Source organism: Carassius carassius, chromosome 41 (genome assembly GCF_963082965.1).
Source record: "Carassius carassius chromosome 41, fCarCar2.1, whole genome shotgun sequence".
Classification (NCBI taxonomy): Eukaryota; Metazoa; Chordata; class Actinopteri; order Cypriniformes; family Cyprinidae; genus Carassius; species Carassius carassius.
In genome coordinates, this window is record NC_081795.1 from 7,321,231 (window position 1) to 7,346,128 (window position 24,898).

A 24,898-nucleotide genomic window follows, 5' to 3' on the forward strand; every position below is an offset into this window, starting at 1 on the left:
AGCGGGTAACCGTTGAGTGCCCATACATGGAGGGACCACAACTCCGGTTGAGGGTGCCAAATCGAGCCCCTGGCCTGCGAGAGGAGATCTCTCCTCAACGGTACCGGCCATGGGGCGACATCTGCTAATTGCATCAAATCTGGGAACCATGGTTGGTTCTTCCAAAGAGGTGCCACAAGCAGTATTGAACATCTCGTTTCTCTCACCCGTTCTATCACCTGCGGAAGGAGGGAGACGGGAGGGAACGCATAAAGCGGGCAGCACGGCCATTTCCGTGACAGCGCGCTTTCGTTCTTGGAAAAGAATGCGGGGCAGTGAGCGTTTTCGTGGGACGCAAAGAGGTCCACCTCCGCCGTGGTGATCCTTGATATGGGGACAAAAGCACGTCAGCGCATTCTCCACTGCCAGCATTTCCAGGCAGTTGATATGATGGAGCTTTTCCCGTTCTGACCATAGGCCAAAGGACGGTCTGCCTTCGAGCAGCGCTCCCCATCCCGAAGTGGAGGCATCCGTCGACACCATTTTCACACTCGGGGAAGTCCCCAGGCTTACACCTGATCGGTACCAGCCGTTCGCTGTCCAAGGTGCTAGAGCCGCAACACAGCTCTGATCGACCTTGAAATGCAGCCGGCCAGACGCCCACGCTCTGCGCGGCACCCGAGCCTTCAGCCAGAACTGCAGGGGGCGCATGCGGAGCAGGCCCAGCCGCAGAACCGGAGATGCTGAGGCCATGAGACCCAGCATCCTTTGACAGTGTTTGAGCGACACAGTCGCGCCGCAGCGGAAAGAACTCGCTGCGCGCTGAATGCCCATCGTGCGCTGTGGTGACAGTCGCGCCGTCATGGAACACGAGTCCAGAACTATACCCAGAAACAGGATCGTCTGACTGGGGTTCAGCGAACTCTTCGCCCAATTGACACTGAGGCCGAGCTTCTCGAGGTGATCGAGTAAAACAGCCCTGTGGTCCACGAGCTCCGCTCGTGATTGGGCCAGAACTAGCCAGTCGTCCAAATAATTCAGCACTCGTATGCCTCTGAGTCTGAGAGGAGCGAGCGCTGCATCCATGCACCTCGTAAACGTACGAGGAGCTACGGACAAGCCGAATGGCAGGACTGCAAACTGGTATGCCTGGCCCTCGAAGGCGAATCTCAAAAACCGCCTGTGGTTTGACGCTATCTGTATTTGAAAATACGCGTCCTTCAGATCTATTGACATAAACCAGTCCCCTCCGCGAATCTGCGCGAGGAGCTTCCTGGTCGTGAGCATTTTGAAACTGCGTTTCATCAATGCCTTGTTCAGCTGCCTTAGATCCAGTATGGGCCTGAGACCCCCGTCTCTCTTGGGCACCAGAAAGTATCTGCTGTACAGCCCCCCCTCGCTTTGAGCTTGAGACACAGGCTCTACAGCCCCTTTGCTCAACAGTTTCGATATTTCGGCCCGAAGTATGTGTGCTACTTCTGTTTTGACCGTAGTTTCGACGCGCGCTGAGAAGCGCGGTGGGCGTCGAGAAAACTGTAGCGAGTAGCCTCTCTTTATAATGCCTAGCACCCAATCCGAAACCCCTGGAAGCGCTGACCATGCATTTGCATGAATGGCTAAGGGCTGGATGTGACACGCGCTCCGTTGACTGGGCAACGGCGGCGCTCGAGTGTGCTGTGCATCTGAGGCGGGGAGCGCGCTGATCACAGCGGGCAGATCGCTCATCCTCGACCCCGTTCCGGCGCTTAACCGACTGGAGGGAGGCTGAGCGGGTCCCGTGGGACTCAATATATCTGCGAGTAACCGTGGGCTGCATGTGTGCACTTTTACCACTTCCAACTCGCCGTCTGCCTGTGCAGAATGTACGTGCACGGGCCTCGTTTTTACAGAAGCCCCGCGCCGTAAGTGACATAGTGTATGTGGGCACTGGGAAGTGGGCACGTTTACTATGCGGCGCGCTCGACCGATCTGTGTCGATCTTATGTGCGCCCGCCCTGTGTGCAGGGCTGTGCTTACATGTGGGGATGGGCACTGGGTAGTGGGCATCGTCACTGCATTTAAAGCACCATCGGCCGTGGCCGGACGAGCGTGCACGGGTTTCGTTTTTACAGAAACCGCATGACGCGTGTGACATAGTAATTGTGGGCACTGAGGGGTGGGCACGTTTACTATGTAGTGTGCGCGACCGACTTGAGTCGACATTATGAGCGCAGGCCCTGTGTGTAGGGCTGTGCTTACATGTGGAGATGGGCACTGAGGAGTGGGCATCGTCACAACATTTATAGCACCATCGGCCGTGGCCGGGACACCAGAAAAAACGCTGTTTTTGTGAAACATCTGGGTAGCCGTGATAACGGCTTTTGTGTGCAGGCAAGCGGGCACTCGTGCAGGCTTGCTCATTGCAGAAAACACTGAGGCAGTCGCAACTCTTGGAACTGCAACAGCGGCGCGCTTGGGTGAGAGCTCGGCCGCAGCGGAACTCGAACACCGGCGCTTTCCCAGCAGTGCTAGGATGCTTTCGGGGCTTCTGGCTTCACCGCAATCCTCTGCCGCGGCTCCCGCGGCGCGGGGCGACGGCTCGAAGAGCGAGAACGGGGTCCCGAGCTGCGTTGCTGACGCTGTCGTGATGGCGCAGCAGGAGGCGGTGGGCGTGACTGAGAGCTCTGTGGGGCCGGTCTAGAGCGGCTAGCTGCAGAACTGGAGCGCTTCGGCAAGAAGTGCTTGAACGCCTGTGAAGCTTTCTGGTCCTCGGCGAATCTCTCCACAAACTCGTTGACGGAAGATCCAAAGAGGCCGGCAGGAGTTAGCGGAGCGTCAAGAAACGCAGCGCGCTCAGACTCCTTGATGTCAGAAAGCGTCAGCCACAAATGCCTCTCAGCCACCGTAGCGGAAGCCATAACCCGTCCCATGGCCTGTGCAGCGGACTTAGCAGCGCGGAGGGAGAGATCCGAAGCACTCCTCAGATCCGCGAGACAGATCGCTTCAGGTCCCATCTCATCCAGCTTGCGGAGAAGATCGCCCTGGAAAATCTGTAGCGTCGCCATGGTGTGTAACGCAGACGCAGCCTGCCCAGCAGCAGAGAATATCCGTGTGAGCAGCGATGACGTCATGCGGCAGGCTTTGGATGGCAACGCCGCCTTAGTCCGCCGTCCAGCAGAGGGCGGGCAAAGGTGCGCTGCTATAGCCTGTTCCACCGGCGGAAGTGACAGGTAGCCTCTGTTCTTAGCACCGTCCAGTGTGGAGAATGCTGGCGAAACAGATGAGCGGATTCTCGCCGAGAATGGAGCGTCCCAAGCCTTCGCCACTTCTTCGTGAAGCTCAGGAAGAAAAGGGGCGTGTTTTGAGCTTGAGGAAGAGCGCTCATCAGGAAGATAGCTACCATCCAGCCGGGAACGTGAAGGGGGCGCTGGTGCAGACCACTCGAGGCCGAGGCTCGCCGCGGCCAACGAGAGTACACGCATCAGCTCCTTATCGATATCCCCCCGTCTGCTGGGCCTCTGAGCAGCTGGCGCGAGATCCACGGAGCTCGTCCAACCCTCACTGCCCGAAGCAAGCAGAGAGCATGTGTCTTCTTCCTCCGACGCGGGCCTGAGATCCACTTCCTCCGATGACGCGTCGGCAAGCAGCGGACACTGAGCATCGGGAAGCGATGCAGGGGAGACCGGCGAAGCGGAGGGAACCGGCGAAGCGGAGGGAACCGGCGAGCTCGGCCGAGCTGAAGGCGGTTCTGGTAGGCGCTGCGAGCGGCGCTTCTTGCGGCGCTGCGGCGCAGCGGATGATGCAGGCTTCGAGAAGTATGCCAGGCGAGTCCTCAGAGTCACCATAGGCATCAGCTCGCAATGAGGACATCCGCCATCAGCGAGCGCGAGCGCTGCATGGTCTTCACCCAGACAGGAGACGCAGATGACATGACGATCTCCTTCGCTGAGCGGGGTTCTGCACGAGCCGCACGAAGGCATCTTTAAAAAGACGCAGCTCTTTTGTGAATGTGCGTCGCAGGGCGAACACACACACAGATTATGACAGAACAAGGATTATAAAGGATATGGGCGCCGGATAGCGCAGCAGGAACGGCAGTGGAAGGCGGCGGTGCCAGCGGCTTCAGGATGGCTCGTCCTGCTGATATGCTCTTCCAGACGGCGCTTGCTTCCTCGTGATCCAGCGATGCGTGAGCTTCGCTGAAGAGATGAAAAATCAGGTGAGTCAGCCTTTTCGAGCTCCTTTTATAGGTTGGGCCACACCCGTTTCGGCGGGAAGTGGCAAGAAGGGCGCGAAGCGCCCTTATTGGTCTGATGTTGCATCAGCCTGCGCTCGATAGGCTGTGCAGTTGCCGCAGAACAAGCCAGTGAGCGAGCGAGCCGTCTCGCCTATGGCTGTGTACTGCTGCAAATGCGCTTTACAAAAATACAAAATTAAGGATAATTTTTTGCTTCAGTATTTCGTGAAAAGAGACTTTTCCCGTAGCGTCTTAGCTAAGACGCAGTACGAGAGAGCTCTCGTAAGAGAACTAAACTGACTGACAATTAACTTAGTGTTATGCCTTCTAAATAATAGTGGATATTAATTGAAGGCAGAGTTATGCTCATTATAAGAATTTAGTAAAATGTCTGATAATTTTAAAGTATTTTGCAAGTTATCTTTGTGGTTAAAACAAAACTGGGTATAGTCACTAGAGTTTTCACACTACAAAGGGTGGAAATTCCACCAAAAGAGAAATAAAACGTAGTTAATTATTCTTCAGCCCAACAGCAGTGACACACTAGCAATGTGACAAAACCTAAAATGTAGTAAATCGGCAGAGCCAGTACACATTAAACTAATCATGCTCCTCTGTGAGCGATACACTAGAAAAAATTTAATTAAGCCCAGTTCAGATGTTAAATGACTGATCACAATAGCCCCATTGTAATGGCATTTGGACAGAAGCATTGATTCAGAAAAAGGGAGGTGGTGGAACTCTGCGCACAGGGATCTCTGATGAAGGGAAAAAAGCAACTCATCAAGTGCCGTGCTGTGATGCTTGGATGTGGATTTGGCAATGATTTCTGCAGTCTGTGCATCATCAAACTCCCAACTGCTCTTGAGTGGCATGCCAGCTCTCATCTACAGCAGTCATTCGTGCCACAGCCTGAGAGACAGTTGGTTTGGACCTCGTCCTTGGCAAGTTTGCTTTGATGGTTGTAAGGATAGACTTAGTAACTCCTTATATTGTTCTTGTGTTGAACACTGAAGTCTTTTGGAAACTGTCTATAAACCATTAGCACTCAGTCAATGTGGAAAGAAACTGACAGCAAGATAGGAGCCACTCTATCAGATTTGATTTGCACTTGATTTGTAGACCTGAGCGCTGCTGATCCGATTCCTAATTCTTAACTTAAGTAATACCACTATAAACTTCTAGTTTTACTCCCAGACCTCCCACTTGACCCTGCACAGCTCCTATTCCCACTCTACAGCCGAAAGGAGTCAGCCAGTCCCAAAACTTCTCCCAGGCACGATCCTCCCTCTCTCTGGATAAACTCCAGGGCCAAGTTCCTGTCTGCTGGGCCCTCTGTCAGCTCGCTGGAGTGTGTCTCAACCCCCACCAGCACAAATCCACCACAGAGAAAGCATTAATGTGCCTTCACTTGATATGTGACCATGTGAAATTACACGTTTTGATTTACTAGGAAATATATTACAAGCTTTGAATTTGCCTGTGGAGAAACTTATTAGAAAAACACTTTGAAGACCCTGTACATGCATTGATAAAACCCATAGAACAAAAAAAAAAGTTTGTGTCTTTTATAGTCAGCAGACAACAGGGACTATGGATTCTAGGCCAGATGAGACCAAAATTGCAAACCTCAACTGACTTCTCACACTTTTTCAAATGAGAAATAAGGTTATGAATCTAGAATCGGTTCTTTGTAAATACCAGAACGAAATGACATTCATCCACAAATGTCAGAATACCATACTAAAGTAATCTGGCAGAGTTTCCTACTAGAGCCCGACCGATATATCGGCTGGCCGATATAAGCTAATTGCATTTAAATCGGCATCGGCATTTATAACGGCCGATGAAACATGAGAAACAGAGTCTCATGCTTCACTCATGTTATGAGTGTTGCATAGTGTGCCCACCAGAGGGAGCTCTGCAGCTCCAGAGTTAACAACAGCGCCAGAAGTCCACTACAGAAGAAAGCGATCAACTGTTTTGACGGTGAGTCTGTCGTTCGTCATGTGAAATGATTGTAGATTTAGTTCATACCCTGTATATAAAAACTGTGTGGTAGTTCTAGCTAACGGTCCTATCATTATTACTTCTAAATATTCTGTAACATCACTTACAGCCGCTAATGCATTGCTATATTAGATTAGCCACAAAGCTAATACCATGTTTATCAGTGGAAGAGCGCGAACGTTAATAGGAGGTCAAACTATAATGTTAGCGTTTAACTTATTCTTATTCTATTGCGGTGTGTTTCCCACATAATGACCGCGTAATTGGGCCTTTCACACAGTACGCGGTATGCACGGCGCTTGCCGCTGGGCTCAGCGTTGCCCTTCAGATACAACGCGATTTGCGCTGCGCTATGGCATAGGCGGAGTTTTAAAAACGTTTAGCGGGAGCTCTTTCATAGTCTGTTCCTCCTCCTTTCGGTCAGCAGCAAACATGTATCTGTCCCGTTGTAAGAAGCGAGCGATAGCGCTAGTCCTGCTGATGAGAATTAAGAGAGAAGCAAGGAAGAAGAGGCTACCCTCAGGTTCAGAGAACAATTTGGTGAATTCAGGCTGGTTACGTTACTCTAACGCTAATAGCTTCCTTTTTAGCAGGCCCCTTAAATGCTTGCTATTAACTTGTTTGAAGGTGGTTCTTCTCAAAATTGACAGCGGTGTGTTCATGACACTTACGTTAACCATTCAACTTCGAATTGATTCCGTAATCTTCCGGTAATAGTAGGCAAGACGATGTTTTGATTCAGACTGCACAAAGAGAAGAGGAGAAGATATACGGGTCTGTTGTGAATGTGTCTGTGAGAGCAAATATAGTGTAGTTACAGTAACTACAGTAGGTGCGTCAGAAATGATTAAACCAGAGGGAACATGTAAATAAATGTGAGCTGAACGAGCGCTTTTTTTTTTTTTTACACATTGTTTCAAAGCAGCTTTACAGACATAACAGGAAAATGTTGAAATAATATTGTTAAATATAAGTAGGTAATACCTATTGCTTGACAAATAAAAAAATATATATATTTCTCATTTTTGCCTATGTAGGAGATCCCAGTTTATTATTATTATAATTCTAATGATGACATGAGTAATGATACATGGTGATATTATTAATACACATGCTTATTCTTTCTGCGTCTCTCTTTCTGCCTACAGATGGCTGAAAAAGGTGAATGCTGTAGCAGCAAAGTGTGGGACTACTTCTGCAAATACTTTAACTTTAGTATTATAATTTATTTACAGTAAACACACAGACTGTTAAAACCAGCTTCAACTGGAAGAAAGTAAAAGTGTTAAATGTTTAAAACCAGACTGTTTTTTGATCATTAAAAAATATATACTTTTGATGTGCAATTGTTTAGTCATTGAGACTGTAATCTAAGGCTTTTTTTTAACATAGTCCATTCTGGAAAATGGTTTATACAGCCCACATACATAGAACAGGCAGATATTTTGCTATTGAATGTTGTGTAAATGCAGTTTATAGGAAATGGGTCTAATATCCAGATTATTTTTAAAATCAAAATATCGGCTTATAAATCGGCTCTTTTCGAGTTAATATCGGCATCGGCATCGGCCCCCAAAAATCCATATCGGTCGGGCTCTATTTCCTACACTACTTGTTCAGTGGTGTCACCACCACCACTGAATCTACAGCTTGAAACAGAGAGCATGACCAGTGCAGTCCGATTACAGAGAAAATACTCCAATGATTCAGTTCACTGTAGCAAATCAAACCAGTATAGTCCAAGTGACTCATTATCTCACAATTTAATAAAATTTTCATAAAATGAACTGAATATAAATTCAATTAACTAAATATTTAATATAAAAAAACTTAAATAATCACTAGTGGAAGCATTAAAAAAAGAATCATTAATAGGAACTCGAGACAGAATTGCTTCACTATTTATGATTCATATCCCTAGTGAAAAATTTTTTACCTTTAAATGTGAACTCATCTGCACCACCTTCTGTACTACATTGAATAACCATTGTGAGGTGTAAGTAACAGAGCTAGTAAAAAAAAACAATCCCCCACAGCGTGAGGAGAGTGAGTACTTCCCAACTGAAGTTGTCCAATCTAAACAAAGCTTACTTAAGCTCACTCCCCAATATCTTACTTACTTACAATATCCCAACATCATGCTGGTTTCCAAGTCAATTTCCTACAATGACTGTTTCCATTTACTCAGTTTACACACTTTAAAAGAGAACTCTAACAGTCTGTCTTAAACATAAAGCCATTCCACATTGGGGTTTTCACACAATTCATGCACAACATCCCCCCCCCCCTCCAAATTTTGCATATTAATCAGTACAATACATATTAAGCATTTGCAGACAAATAAATGATAGTCCTACCTCCATGAAACAGATCCCTGCTGCGGCATTCTCGTTGATGGATGCATTGTAGAATTTGCTGCCAAACACAGGCTCATTATCATTAATATCCTGTAGGATCACTTTGACCACAGCTGAAGAAGATAGTGGTGGTCGACCCCTGTCGGCAGCAACCACAGTCACACTAGGCTTAGGGTCCGTTTCGTAATCTAGCTGGGTCAAGGTGGTGATGATACCAGTGACTGCGTCAATAGTGAACCAGTCTGAATGAGTTTCTTCATTCTGTAGGATTCTGTACTGAACATCTCCATTGGGTCCATGGTCTTTGTCCCGTGCTGTTACCTGTACAACAAAACTTCCTGGAAAGGCAACCTCTGGAATAACCTGTGTATACTCCTGCTGGTCAAACAAAGGAGGGTTGTCATTAACATCCATGACCTGAATAGTAAATGAAGACTCTGCCCATAATGGAGGAGTGCCAGAATCTGTAGCCAAGACTCTGAGTTCATAATGGTCTTGCTCCTCACGATCAAGAATCTGATCTATGCAGATAAGATAGATGATGCTGTCTTTGGTGGTCAAAGCAAACTTTCCATCACCCCCTTCCAAAGATACATTCACATTGGCATATTCTCCATAATCAGGGTCTGTGACTGAAATCCTAGCCACGTACTGGCCAGGCTGTGCTCCTTCCGAGATGCGTGGAGAACCATCCTCACTGAGGAAGATGATGGTCATGGTGGGCTGGTTGTCATTGTAGTCTCGCACCTGGATGGTCACGAAAGCGTTGGTGACCTCTGGTTGACTGGCATTGTCCCGAGCCTGTACCACAAGCTCATGGACTCTTCTCATCTCGTAATCCAAAGGCTTGTTCAGAGTGATAACTCCAGTTCGAGAGTCAATGACAAAGTAGTGATCAGGATCGCTCTGTCTCCTGTTGATATCATAGAGCACCAACCCATTGTCACCTTCATCAGCATCTGAAGCAAACACCTGCAGTATATTGTTCCCAGGTTGAAGGTTCTCAGAGATCACTGCATGGTAGCGACTCTGGTTGAAGACTGGGGCATTGTCGTTGATGTCCTGCACAATCACATCCAAGATCATTTGTCCTGTCCTCTTGGGTAAGCCACCATCAAATGCATCCAAGAGCAGAGTGTACAAAGATCTTTTCTCTCTGTCCAAAACTGCATTGACTACCAAATCCAAATAGAGCACTTTGTTGGATCCTCGTTTGGTTTCAAGAAGAAAAGCTTGTCCTACATTTCCATCTGTTATGATGTAACCTTGCGTAGTGAGCTGGTCCTCATCTGAATCCAAGGCAGGCTCAAGAGGAAACTTGGTGCCAATGGTAGTCTGTTCTGGAATCTTAAACGTGGCTCTTTTTCTTGGGAACACTGGAGCGTGATCATTGATGTCATTTACTATGATGGTGACTTCTACTGTTATACCGGTTATGGTGACTGCTATGAAGCTGTAGCGGTCCCGTACTTCCCGATCCAGGACCTTTGCGGTTTTTATGATCCCTGTACTTTCGTCGATATCCAGATCGGTGCCTACACCTGTGCCCTGATGATCTGAGATGAAATAGTGGGTTGCAGTCATGTCAGGTGGGAGGCCAGCACTAATGTCACCTACTACAGTTCCTGCTGGCTGTTCCTCATCTAGCTGGAGCTGCAATGTTCCTGGCACCATGGATTGTGATGAGTGGATTGTCATGAGCTGTAGCGCCAAATAGAGGATCACCAATATCCACCACCAAGTCCTGTTTTGATGCAACCGATCCATAATCATCCTTTCTTTGCTCTTCACTGAAAATTCTTCTTACAAAACCTGACAGGACAAATGGAAAAGGAGATTAGTTAGAGAAGCAAGTATAAGGGAACTAACAGAAAGTGGTTTGACATTATACAAAAATCAAAAAAAGCATGCATTACAAATAGATGGATCACACAAGCAGGATCAGTTACAATTATGACAAGAATGCTTAAGTGGCTTTCCACATGTTGCACAGGTTCACCTTTAATAATACAGCAGCACACCATATACACATGTTGCACCTGCATTTTACTGTCAGCTAATAAGTCAAAATATCATTGCTACAGTTAAAATGAGAAGCTTCACTGTACAAAAAAAAAAAAAAAAACACCAGAAGGTAGTCACACATGGCACCAAAAAAATATCATAGTCATTTTGACTGATTGTTTTTAGTCAGTTTTTGTCCTTTCATGAAAATATATTTTTAATTCCTGTCACAATGATTATTTTAGTTGATGTTGGCATGTTTGTTCGAGAGATCCAAGCTTGAAAACTTCCTTGAAATACTATATTTTCCCTTCAACATTTCTTTTGGGGTGTAAATTTAAGGAACGTCCTCCTATAGCAAAATATCAGTGCAGTGATGGACAGGAGCCTAAAATAGAGACTGTGGCTTACATGACCCCTCTTTTTTAGTAAAACTATTCAACTGCAGCCCACACTGATGCAAAAGAGAGCCAAGAGGACCCTTTAAAGTGAACTGAGTGTTAACCCTGTCGTATATTATTGCCAACACTACTGCCCAAATTGAAGCAAGAAAACCACTGGTGGGCCAATTCTAATATATTAAAACCACAAAGGTCTCCTTTGAGTGTTCCTCCAGCTCCCTTTTAAATTAGCGATTCTTCATCCATAAAATTGTAGCTTGTGGACCTGTAAACTATGATGACCTTATCATCAAAATTATGCTGTCTGGATTAGGCCCCTTTTCTAGGTCCAATTGAATTATAAATATTTTGTAAGACAGGAGCTTAAATAGTTACATATGCTGGTTAGAAGAACTTGACTCATACAGCCCAGCTACTCAAGTATGAAGGATCTGCAAAGCAGAAACAAGATGAAAGCTTGAAAGTTATGAGACCAGGGCCGGCTCTAGGTTATTTGGTGCCCAAGGCGAGAGAGCCCCAGGCGGCCGCCTGTGTCGCCTGTCGGCAAAGCCGGCCCTGTATGAGACATCTTATTATCCGAGGAATTATGAATTGTGTGGTTTTCTGTATTACAGATAAATTTTATTCACATGCAAAGGGACAACTGAACCCCACATTTGACCCTGCCTTTGAGTAAATCTCTTAAAACAACACTGTAAATCAACATGAATCCTCTTTACAGCACATTTTTAAAAGTAAGCTAGATAGAGGTTGCCTGTGCCACTTAGATTTAAACACAAACATTATGGACTGTATGTAGTGTAATTTCCAAGCTAGTTTATGAATTTCAGGCATATCATAGTGTTATAATAGCTAAATAATTTCAAGCTACTATAGAAATTGAAAAAAACATAATGTTTTAACTTAAACTTTTATTTTTTGGAAAAATTGCAATATATATATATATATATATATATATATATATATATACTGCAACTCACAGATGTTCTGACAACCTAGTTGACCCAAAAATTGAAAATTTGATGTTTATCTGCTTTCCCTCAGGGCATCCAATATGTAGGTGATTTAGTTTCTTCAGTAGAACACAAGCAGAGATTTTTAACTCAAACCGTCTGTCAGTCATATAATGTACAGGGAATGGATGAATGGATGGGAATCACAACTTTGAGAGTCAAAAAAACATACACAAACAAAACCATTGACACTCTATATACAATCTGAATTAGGAGTGTCAATGGTCCACTTGAGAGATAGGTGGCGGTAATGCACTTCTAAGTCTGCGATCCGCCATAAAGCAAGAAGAAGAAAAAGATGTGTCAGGCACCGGCTGTTGAAAACGCACTGAGGACACGCTCAGGAAAGTCAGAGGTAAAAAACTTTTTGTGTCTTTACACATCAATGTGTCGTCACGAGCCGCAGGAATTAATTTGGTTTAGTTTGTGTTTGGTTTTTTTTGACTCTCAAAGCCGTGATTCCCATCCACTTACATTATATGACTGACAGACTGCAACATTTTGAGTTAAAAATCTTTGTTTGTGTTTTACTTAAGAAACAAAGTCACCTAAGCCCTATTCGGACGGGATTAGTTTTACGGGGGTAGATGGAGTAATGTAACTTTACCACAGGACGTCTGTAATATTGATGTCCTATTCGGACTGGATAAGAAAGTCTCAGTAAAACAGTCAGAAGTGGGAGGGGTAACACGATTACGCAGCGCAGTCACCTCCCTCGTCTCAAACACGCACCTACACTTGTGTGCGCTACTTTGGTTGCCAGATCCGCGTAACCAAACCAGCCCAATGGTCATTAAAAACTATGATTTCTCCGTCAGTTTTGTGTTCTCAGCAAAAGTTTTTCTAATGTTAATACTACGCTGCAATGCATACACATTCAATCAATGTAAATGAATACACCAACAATTACAGTAAATTGTTCAAATTTAAACTTTCACGTGCCTAGCGACGCCCCTGATGGTGGTGTCTGATTTTTTTTTAAGTTTGACTATATATATATATATATATATATATATATATATATATATATATATATAACACACACACACACGTACCTTATACATTATATAATAATAATAATAGATATATATATTATATAATATTAATAAATATATATAAACAAAGATTTGAGTCCAGTTAAACAATTTATTAATGCAATTCATTACATTCTGATGATTGGATTCTGTTGGTAATTGGAAATTAACTTAATACAAACAGAAGTTCCGTGCTTCTGAGAACTGCTTGTGACCTTTTCTTTAATGGTCTGTGTCGTCGTATGCAGGATAAACTTGAGGTTTGCCATTGATTTGTTCCACCGCCTAGAAAGCAAGTGAATGCTTCTTCAAGCGCTCCCATATTTAAAAAAACGCGCAAAATTACAGGAAATGACGAAATACTACCGTGTATATTTTCAGATGGTCTATTCGCACGGGACTAGTATTACCTGAGGTAATTTCTCCGGACCTTTTTACAGAAGGTAAAAGTCGCCGTAATCTTTACTGACATTGTCCGTAATGATTACTGACATGGAGCATTCGGACGGGACTAAAATCACAGAGAAGCTCTGATAAAAATTGCTTTACCCCACGTCCCTATGTTAAACTAATCCCGTCCGAATAGGGCTCTAGCCTACATCTTGGAGGTAAACAAATAAACATAAAATTTTCATTTTTGGGTGGAATATCCCTTTAACCAAGGCCTGAAGACAAAATGAAGACATGATCAGTTCTGAGATGAGCCTGTCCCCATCTGCATTACTATGAAAAACCACAAAATCAGTTTCAGGCCAAGGAAAATAATCATGTCATTCTCAATCACTGTGTAAGAAAAATGACTTCACAATAAAATTCTTTACAATCAACCACAGGATTTCACAAGTGTTTGTAAAGTAAATAAAAACAGAATCGCAGGAAATACTTTTGCTCTGTCAAACTGTTGGAATCAGAGATGCTCCCTCCAGTGGGGGACTACAGTTACTGTATATTTTTCACTGCTGCAAAATTCTAATGCTACTTCTTTTCACTTTCTACCCCACAGGGTATTTGTTTTAAGTAGGTAAGTATGTCTCAATGTGTGAGCAGGTTTAACTCAATTAACTCCAGAGTGACTGGTGGCGTTGGATCTTGTGCACAGCTGCACATGTGGTTAATTTTAAAATGTGTGTGAATGAGTCTGATGATGCAGGTGTCCATATAAAAGTGTGTGTAAGTGCCAGTGTGTGTGAGTCAGATCTTTGCATGCTGTGCGCCTCATTGCGGTAGTCTGTCAAGTCTGTGGTAGTGATAGTGTGTGTGTGTGTGTGTGTGTGTCTGAGCGAGGGAGCAGACCAGGAGGGCTCCACACAGTCTGCCCTGCACCCTCTCTGGCTTTGCTGCATTGTAATTGGGGTCTGCTGGAAGCCTGCCCTGTGCATATGGGAATCCAAAGCTAATTTCAGTCTGTCAGCATCACAGGGACTAAGAAACACACACACACACACACATGCAGGAACACTCTCATATGTTTAAGAAAGTACAGGCACACACACCCACACAATACCTCCAACGTAGATTATGTGTACCTAACACTTCTTCTCGAAAGTAAAGCCTCCAAATACATGACGCCCATAAGTGTGTGTGTATACACATTGTCACACACACACTCACACATTATGTTATACATACTGTATGTTTTTTGAGGTTTCATAACAAACAACTTTTAAGAAAGACATCTTAATTATACATTATAATTCGTTACATTTATTATAATTTATATTTTATAAAATAAAACAATATAAATTAGATTTATATGAAATAATATATATATCCATATATATTTTATTTTATTTCATACACACTATAAGCTTTCTTATAATATTCATTAAGGTTTTAAGATAAAACAAATATTATGATTGGTTCTCCAGACATTGAGGCAATGTCCCAGACTTTATCAAAGGCTGAAAGAAAGTTGCACAGATGTGTTCAATGGGCACTGCCACTTTTACTAACGGTTGGAACAGACCTCCAAAGCGCTGGACATGTACCACGGCAAATGAACTTAGACAACTGCTATTTTGTCCATGATCAGTTTCTTTTTCTTGCATTTAATGCCTTGTTAAACTACATGGCATGAAGAGAAATACTCTTGGATTCCAGCTAAATATAAAAATGTTGTAACTATGCCATATTAATCATTAACCATATATTTATATAGTGAAGTTCATACTGATCAAATCAGGTCAAGAAGTTGGCCATATATCTGTGTTCCTGTAGCTCAATTGGTAGAGCACCCGCTTATCAAGTGCAAGGTTTAGGGTTTGATTCCCCGGGAACACATGATAGGTAAAAATTGATTGCACTGTAAGTCGCTTTGGATAAAAGCGTCTGCTAAATGCATAAATTTAATTTAATTTTTAATTTAATATATCTTATAATTCTACTAATTTTATGAGAGCATGTTGTAAGTGTTAGATCACTGTTTCTGACTTTCCATCTTTGGGCAACTTTCCAATGCTCTGGGTCATGTGTTTAACCCAGACCACTTAATACGACAAAGGGCTTGTGGTTTAATTATAGAAAATGGCCCATTTGAAGAAAAAATAAAACTCTTTGTGAGCAAGGCACAGTCTTTCCCTTTGTAAAGTCTGACACAGATGAAAAGAAAACAGGTCTCCCCTTTTTAATTTAAAGCATGCCCTCAATAACACTTAATAATGGTCTCGAGCTGTTCACACCTGCTGCAAGCACCTCAGTGCAGTTTTGCATTTTTTTTTATAATCTTCCATAACAAAGAAGAGAAGATAGCAGATTTGTGGGAATGTAGACCACGAATATTTTTGAGCAAGTGTTTCTGCCTTCCTCCATTTGCCAGAACCTCCATTCCACACAACAGTTCCAAAGATTCCCAAAGAAGCTGCTCTGTTAAACACCGAAAACACTCTGGCCAAGACGCTGGAGATGAAAACAACCACAGCTGGCCAGACCAATGCTGATCATCTATCACTCGATGTCCAAAACGCTTTCCCAACCAGTGGAAGACGTCCACGTTGCTCACGACACCTCAAACAACACTCTCGCTGGAAGACTGTAATGACTGCAAACATGGTTTTCAAGAATTATGTTTTTCCTAAAGTTCATTTCGTTTAGATTGAGAGGGCGGATGAGGTAAAGACAATATATTGGCCTCTTCAGTGTAAATGATGAGTGAGAAAAGGCCCCGAAAGCCAAAAAGACCTTAAAAAGAAACCCCAAGCAGCCATAAAGTAACACCATCAATCTCAACATTGGGCAATTCAAATATTTCCATTTTAAAGGATGTTTAGTGCTCGGCCAAATTAACTTCACGTTGACTATCATTTGACCTCAAGCAAACATGCTGTCACACTGGGATTATTTTCCTAAAATTTCTTGCTTTTACAGGATAACCGAAAGAAATCCAAGAAAACAACCAACCTGGCCAATCGTGATCAATTCCAATATAACTTCTGCTTGTTTGAGCAAATCACGCACTCTGAGATCCAGTGAGACTTGGCAAGACAGGCTTCATGTTGAAGCACTTATCTACAATAATGGAGTATCTTAAAGATCAGCAAACACCAACCACACACTGAGCCTTATAACTACAGTAGGAAACAGAGAACCGATTCTTATTCAGTTCCAGTTCATTAACAAAAAAACACCAGAACCAACTCCCAGTCCCAAATTAATGATTCTGTTCTTTTTTCATATCCAAAAGATAAAGCACAACCAGTGTAGTCGGATTCAAAAACAAATGAATCTTAATGAGTCAATTCTTCTCTCCAGTACAGCCCTACAAATGACTCCTATGAACCAGTTCTTTTTAGTGACTCAAATACGTGCAGCTTACAACTAACTGTGAGACTTCAATCAATGTAGTTACTGACTGGTTTTTCATATGATTTGTAGTTTAACTGTAAATTGTATTTAAGAGTGCACTTTTTTGTGGTATTTAAAAAGAAAACAAACACATATTGTATATGCATCTATTCCATTTCTAAAAACTAAAAATCCACTAAACAGTCCATGTAAACACACCTGCAAGAATTGTTGAACCTAAATTTTCAGTACAGTAGTCCAGCATAAACCAAGGTAGCCGTGCTCCACAGGAGCTGGTGGTAAAGAAGAAAACCATCTGCAGGCCTCAGATATGTACATGCACTGCTAATCTACATCAGATACATTTGTGCCATGGGAAAAAAGGAGGCCCTATCAACCTTGGTTTGGCCAGCATTTAGGATGTTCTGGCTTCAGGGTACCATCTTTTTCCCACACCCTCCAACCTGCCGAGTGTGTTTGTGGAAGGAGGTCTGCACGCTGAACAAAACAAAGAACCACACGTGCTGCTGGGTCCTTTGAACATGACACCAGTTGATACAGCTTCAGTTACTGTGCGAAATTGGAAACATCTCGAGTGGATGATTTCAGTATAGAGTTTATGAAACTCACTGTGTGTAGTTTTAACTGAACACAGACTGTACCATCCCATTTGCAGATAGTTTCAAAGAGAGGTATCGTGTCCGATATGCCTGTTGCCATATGGAGAACTATATATTTGAGTTGTTGCCCCCACATTCAAACAAATCCATATCAGACTGAGACGTACAAGCCATAGCTGCAGTATTTTGTCTTCTGTCCCTCAGGAGATTCAAGTTACACTTATAACAAATGCTACTTTGACAGTTATCCATTTTATGTTTATGTACTACCTAGAGCCAATTCTTTGTCTTTGTCTGTCCAGATTCTCTTTTCACTCTTTTTCAAATATATATATATATATATTAGGGGTGTAACGGTACGTGTATTCTTACCGGACCGTTTCGGTACAGGGCTTTCGGTACGGTGCACGTGTGTACCGAATGACCGAATGCAATATTTTGTATGCGGAACATTGGTACATTTTCGTGTTTCCAAACGAACATATTAAGTGGTGGAAGTCTCCGCGTTCAGCGCAAATCCCGATCTGCAGCTGATTCTAAGGCCGGTGACACACTGGCTGCGTGGCGTGAGCGTGGCGTTTCTGCTGCGTGTCAGTTGCTTCACGTTTTCTGTGTCTTTACACACCAGAATCGTGCCTGACGCGGCGCTGGCATGCTGCTACTACTGTAGGTGACATAATAGAGGGATACCGCCGACAGACCAGGATCTTGTGTTCACGACAACAATATCTATACTTCATGTTGAGCATAAATATAAAGCCTACTGATAAAGGACACCGTCAACAGCATTGACGGCAAAATAGACTATGTTTGACAGGTGAAATATGCCAGTGTGTCACCGGCCTAATGTTTTCTAAAGGCATCACGCAAGTGTGAACATCACTACAACTAGGAAAAAAACGATTGTAATTCAAACGCAGCTCCCGTCGGCATTTAAACAGACCTTTGCTCTTAATTCCGATCAGTCCAACGCAATAACTAAATCTGAGCAGGTCTAAAAACTGAAACTGTTGATGCTGCATTTTACACTTTGGAAAAGTTATATATATATATTATAGTTATATATAAATATATATATATTAAATATGAGCAGGCCTACAAGCTGGGATTGGTAATGCTGCACTGTAATCATAGTTATTTATTTATATTTTTTATTATATTTTATTATATGATATTGGTTTGAGACTGAGAGTATTTTATTTAGTGGAGAACTTTGCAGCAGTATTTTATTTCTTATTCTTTTTTTTATTTTATATATATTTTGAACTGCGACAGTCTCGCAGCAGTTAGTAGCTTTTTGGTCTCAGCTCTGCTACCATGTCTAAATTAAGCTCTTCATCCGATGAGGACGTAAACATCACCAAGGATTCAACTTCGCATTCCGCCGGTCCCACGACCATCCCTTCAATGCCGGACGTTGCACCTGAGCCCCAGGCTTCTTCACGCGGCCGCACATCGGCCCGAACAGCCCTACGCTCACCAAGACGCCGAGGCCAGTCTTCACTGCCCCCGGCAAGGCTTCCACCTTCTTTCGTTTTCTCTTTCGTCCAGCGAGCATTGGGTCTCACAGCGGACGCAGTGTGAGAAAATCTCCAGGTCAAGCTCTCATTTTCCTCTTTTCTGTTTTCTCTTTCTGTCCATGAGCATTTGGTCTCACAGCGGACGCAGCGAGAACTTTCCCGGTAGAGCACTTACGTTTTCTCTTTCATCCAACGAGCATTGGGTCTCACAGCGGACACAATGTGAGAAAATCTCCCGGTCAAGCTCTCATTTTCCTCTTTTCTGTTTTCTCTTTCTGTCTAGCGAGCATTTGGTCTCACAGCGGACGCAACGAGAACTTTCCCGGTAGAGCACTTACGTTTTCTCTTTCGTCCAGCGAGCATTGGGTCTCACAGCGGACGCAGTGTGAGAAAATCTCCCGGTCAAGCTCTCATTTTCCTCTTTCCCGTTTTCTCTTTTTTGTCCAGCGAGCACTTGGTCTCACAGCGGACGCAGCGAGAACTTCCCGGTAGAGCACTTACGTTTTCTCTTTCGTCCAGCGAGCATTGGGTCTCACAGTGGACGAAGTGTGAGAAAATCTCCCGGTCAAGCTCTCATTTGGTCTCACAGCGGACGCAGCGAGAACTTTCCCAGTAGAGCACTTACATTTTCTCTTCGTCCAGTGAGCATTGGGTCCCACAGCGGACGCAGTTTGAGAAAATCTCCCGGTCAAGCTCTCATTTTCCTCTTTTCTGTTTTCTCTTTCTGTCCAGCGAGCATTTGGTCTCACAGCGGACACAGTGAGAACTTTCCCGGTAGAGCACTTACCTTTTCTCATCCTTCCAGCGAGCATTGGGTCTCACAGTGGACGCAGTGTGAGAAAATCTCCCGGTCAAGCTCTCATTTTCCTCTTTCCTGTTTTCTCTTTCTGTCCAGCGAGCATTGGTCTCACAGCGGAGAAAGGCACAAACTCGCCTGATCGGTTGCTCCAAATTACAATTGCTCCCCGTTGCAGGCCAGCAGGGCCTGTCAGTCCACGTACAGTGAGCCGCCATCACGGGCCCACTGGCCAAACATTCAGACCCTTTCTCGAGATGCCAGCCCGCCAAACGCGGCACTCATTTGGGGGGGTCTTTAGTTCGGCGGCTGTCCTCTGCTCTTTAGCAATTTTGGGGGGAGTACTCTGGGTTCGGGCCGAACTCCGAGCTCGGAGCCCTCCCTCCTTAAACTTTACCCCCTCAATTGTATGTAAGTGTGAACTCGTGAAATGAGGTTTTATTAATAAGTTCGCGAGGAGCATGTGCAGATAATTAACACAGGTGGAGCGCACTCAGCAATCAATGGTAAGAGGTATATATACAGCAGTCTCACCGCAATTCATTTGACAGTCTCGCAGCATCCCCCCACCACCCCTTCTCCACACTTCTAGTCCTAAACCACTTACATAGGGGGGAGTACTCTGGGTTCGGCCGAACTCCGAGCTCGGAGCCCTCCCTCCGGACAGCACACCAAATACGCATTAAACTTTACCCCCTCAATTGTATGTAAGTGTGAACTCGTGAATCTATAATTATGGAGCCAACAAGGGGCAACAGGCTTTAGTGCTCCACCAGAGACCGGTAAGGATGAGTTTAACTACACCACAGCAGAGGTACTGGAACTGTCTGATCATCATCAGAGAATCCTTTCCGAAGACAAAAGGATGAGATCAAAGGTGATGTAAAGTTGTGAGTAGTTGACTCTGCAATGACCCTGTTTTTTTCTCTCCATACATCCAAATGGATCTCAGTTCACCCGGGACGGTCCCAGGTTAGGGATGGAGCTGAGAAATCAACCCTCTGTCTGTTGGGATGAGAGTCTGGTGACATAATCTTAGGAATGTCTTAAAAGCCCTTCAGCATTCAACATGGTTATGCTCTGTATGAGGGTCGGACATAAATTCTATGGCTATTTTCACTGCAAACTTTATAAATTTCACTCAGTCCAGTAACTAATAAAAAATGGTTCAAGCTCTAAACCTTTCCTCGGCTCGGCTCACTCCAGAATCAACTACACTTCCTGCCTAGCATGCAGCCGTCTCCTGGTTTTATCTTGATTTATTAGATTATCAATGTTTCTTTGTGGCTGTTGAATCAAACATGTTGTTCTTATTTAAACACCATTATAATATAAACTACCCAGTGCTGTCTGCTTATTTGCGTGAGGAACATGGTTAATTTTCAAGCTTATGACTTCATCTGAACAAACTGGAACACAAATTAACTTGGGATGTGACTCACTAATCTTATGGATCTATCCCAAAACCGAGAGTGTGAACATGTGGAGTCTAGCAAACAGGGCGACGATGGGTGGTGCTTTATATTCAGACAGCCTCTAAGCTGAACAAGAGCGGCCGAAACAGTAGCTTCAGTATTGCACTATGGCAACTAACGAACCAAAGAAATGGAAGTCAACTGAACTGAATGAGTGAAAACAACCTTATTATCTTGATGAATATTAATTATTGTCGCCCTCAGAGGGAGATTTGGAATGCAGTCTGGATGAACCATGGCCAGTCACCAACACAAAAGCACAGCACTTCTCTACGGCTAACAAAAGAAGTCCACTGATGAACCAATTTAATTAGAATGTCTTGCAAGGAGAGAAAATCTATATGCTCTGGCATGTAAAGCAAGTTAAATAAATGACCAATGGACATCTGCCTCTGTTATTCTGCAACTGATTTCCTCTGAGGTGCAACACGTTGCCAAAAATATCATGAGATACACTAGCCAAGAAAGGTCAGGCTTTTTGGTGACATTAATAAATACATTAAAACGGCAACTTAATTGAAAACGTTGCATAGCGGATACAACACTTTTATTTGCAGGATTTGAAATCAGAGACAATACATTGTAAGGTTTATTAGGTAACCTTCCATTTTCTATACTACTGGGGGGTGAAGATTAATAATGCCCGCCTCTTAAAGTTTACACAGGCCTCCACAGCTAGTATATTATGTTTTCAAAAACATATTTAAAGTTATGCAATACAAATCACCCCCTCAATGAAAAGAACCGTTCGGGAGGCTTTTGTGGCTTGCACACTGGGTTACACCAATTCCAGTTTAGATTAAAAACAATAGTGCAGAATATACAAAAACTGGAGTTCAGCAGTCAAACTGCAGCAGCTGCAAGCACAGTGAACCGCAGCATATTTCTGAACCAATAGACTGTGTCTTGTGAGTCATGATTAGGAAATACAATAGCTCCTAACTTCAAATTTAGTATTGATATCAATATCAGCTGCATTTTGACACTGTCTGATTAATTGTATTGATTTATTACAAACAGCATGGTGTAGGTCTGATTCATTCCAATAAACTATTTGTTAAAGTTGCCTAACATCCATTTTCTGCCACATCCACCAGAAACAAATAAATCATAAATTAAATAATATCATATTTTAGGGTGCACACAAACTGCACTAAACTAAAAATGCACACATCTGACCCGATGATTCATTGAATCCAAAATTAAACTTTACGACTAAAAAACGATGTAATCAAAACTCTCAATGGTTACACCTCAGCTTTGCATTTCACATGAAACACTACATATCAAAACTAAATGTGTGACAATGGGCTTCTTAACTAGATAAATTATCAGTGATTTCAGTGTTTACTGAAATGAGAAATTAAAAAATTTATTTTATGTATATGAGAGCTACCCAACATGCATAGCTATAAAATTTGACATTATGCATCCATTCTACTCCACAAAAGCACTGCAAGTGACTATGGCAAGCTGGATAAACATTTATTTCTTAAAACTAACTAGTATCTTTTTTTTAATGTCACTAGCACATTAAAGACCAGCAAATAATTCAATAGTGAGAAATATATTTGTAAATGCATAATGTATAAATGTTGATAATGTATTCAGTGTTTCCCACAGCCTTACACTTCATTTGTGGCAACACTCCCCCGCCCCAATATATAAATATGCAAATAATTTTTCTGCCAGAAAGAGGAAGAGAGAGGTTTCTCCGGTAACGGCTGTATACAGAGCCTCACTGACTGAGCTAACAAATGCTGATTTATCAGACAACTTGCAAGATGGAATGAAATTGAATTTTCTGAAAACAGTCCGTTTTTCTTTGAAATACAGTGATATAAAAACACCTGCAGTGGTTTTTGATTTTGAAACTTGCAGTGCTCAAGCCTTTTGGGAAATCTATTTGTGGTGGTCAGTTTTAATATTGTGGCAGCCTACCACAAATAAATCAATGTATGGGAAACCCTGGTATTCCAACTGTTCAGAGTTCCCATTTCACATTTACCAATAATTGATCATAGGTCTCGTTTTTAGTTATCTATTGTAACTATCTAAACACTTCTATATTATTACCTATTTATCAGATAGACTACTACGGTCTACCCCAGTTGTTACCAGTTATTATTCTTTTTTTTTTCCTTTTCTTTATCTCAATAGTTACATTTGCTTTAAAGCTGCAATTTGTTAATTTGTTGATTGATCCATATTTGTTAATATGGAACACTGATAAAATAGTAATACTATTCAAGAGAAAAAGTAGAAGTAGCTTATTAAATAGACACTATTGGATTATTTATTACAAGACAAAATATAAGTACCAGTAACATCAAAATAGATACTTGTCAGTTTTAAGGAATAAATGTTAAACTGGCTTGCCATAAGCGCGCGCGTTGACTGTAATGGAAGCGTTATAGTTTGCCGTGTCGCGTCAGGATGGAGTATAAAGTCATAGTTTAACGCCACTGGCGCTCTTTAGCCATGAAATACTTACATTCATCTGTTCTTGCTGTTCAGTGATACCGATCCGGTCTGTCCCAACGTAACGTCAGGAAAACGAGCCAAAAATGAAATGTCGTTTAGGAAAAAAATCCCTTTTAGATAATATCCATCTTCTTGCAAGTTATCTGTCGCGTACCACAGCAACTTCCACTAGTATATTTCCAGTTTTCCTGTATTTTCCTGCTGTTGTCAAGTTCAAAATACAAAATCAATTCAAAAGGGCTCTGTCCTCCGGTCCAAACTGAGCGCAGCAGACAGGATGAAATAAAGTCCGTCAACATCGACAACAGCCTCCAACTCTAGGATCCACACTTCCAATACAAGCTCTCAACCGCCCGCAGTGAAACCCGACACCAGCCCGTCCCACTCCCGCATGAATATTCATGAAGCACGTGTAGAAGCGGAGTAATAGCGCAAACTCTCCAAACGGGGGCGACAGTGTGCCAAAACAGTGTGACGTGTGATGCCACCAGTCTTCTTCAGACAGAACTGAATTTATGTGTCGTAAATAAATTTAAATGTAAAAAGCAGAATCTATCTATCTATCTATCGATCTATCTATATATCTATATATCTCTCTATCTATCTATCCATCCGTCTGTCTGTAATTTATCATTTTCGGTACCGTTTATTTATTCTTGTAAGAAAATAACTCAGTAGGCCTACACAATCTGATTTATAATTCAAACCACAAAATCCATATGATATAATATACAGTTCTGAGACAACAAAAATAAACTCATGCAGAATATATAAGGAGAAATAAGCTGCCGGGAGTAAAAGTAATCTTGAGAAATCTGTCATTCTTACAGGTTTGCTATGTGGTCTGGGTGAGAGTGAGCGAGAGACGGCCAAGACAACAGATTTAACGTCAGGTCATGTAACTGAACGATTCCTCCCATCTGGTGGTTGTCTGTGAGAAGCATGTTGAACGCCCTGGAGGACGGTTACTTTCATCTGCTGCGGAGCTGGAGCCATGACCTTGGACAACTTTCTGGCCTCATCAATCCTAAGAGACAACAAAAGAACAAATCACTGTCTGTTTGCATATAAATCCTTTTGACACAGAAGGCAAAGTACTCCTAAGGAACTTGTACTGTGCAGAACCTGCTCAATAGATTCATTAAGGCGCAAAGGCACACATTTCCAAATATTTTTATCAGTGCATCCATCAGGAAAATCACTTTTAGC

General features: G+C 43.1%; 1 protein-coding gene across 1 annotated transcript in view; it reads right to left on the bottom strand.

Moving 5' to 3' along the window:
* dchs1a (dachsous cadherin-related 1a) overlaps nucleotides 1-24,195 on the bottom strand; it is a 115,544-nt gene extending 91,349 nt beyond the window's left edge. The window contains exons 1-2 of the mRNA XM_059534219.1: nucleotides 23,700-24,195; nucleotides 8,563-10,374 (exon numbers count right to left, since the gene is read on the bottom strand). Coding sequence (XP_059390202.1) covers nucleotides 8,563-10,335 — 1,773 coding nt within the window. The 5' untranslated portion in view covers nucleotides 10,336-10,374; nucleotides 23,700-24,195. The remainder of the gene's footprint in view (nucleotides 1-8,562; nucleotides 10,375-23,699) is intronic.
* Between the last annotated feature and the right edge of the window lie 703 nt (nucleotides 24,196-24,898).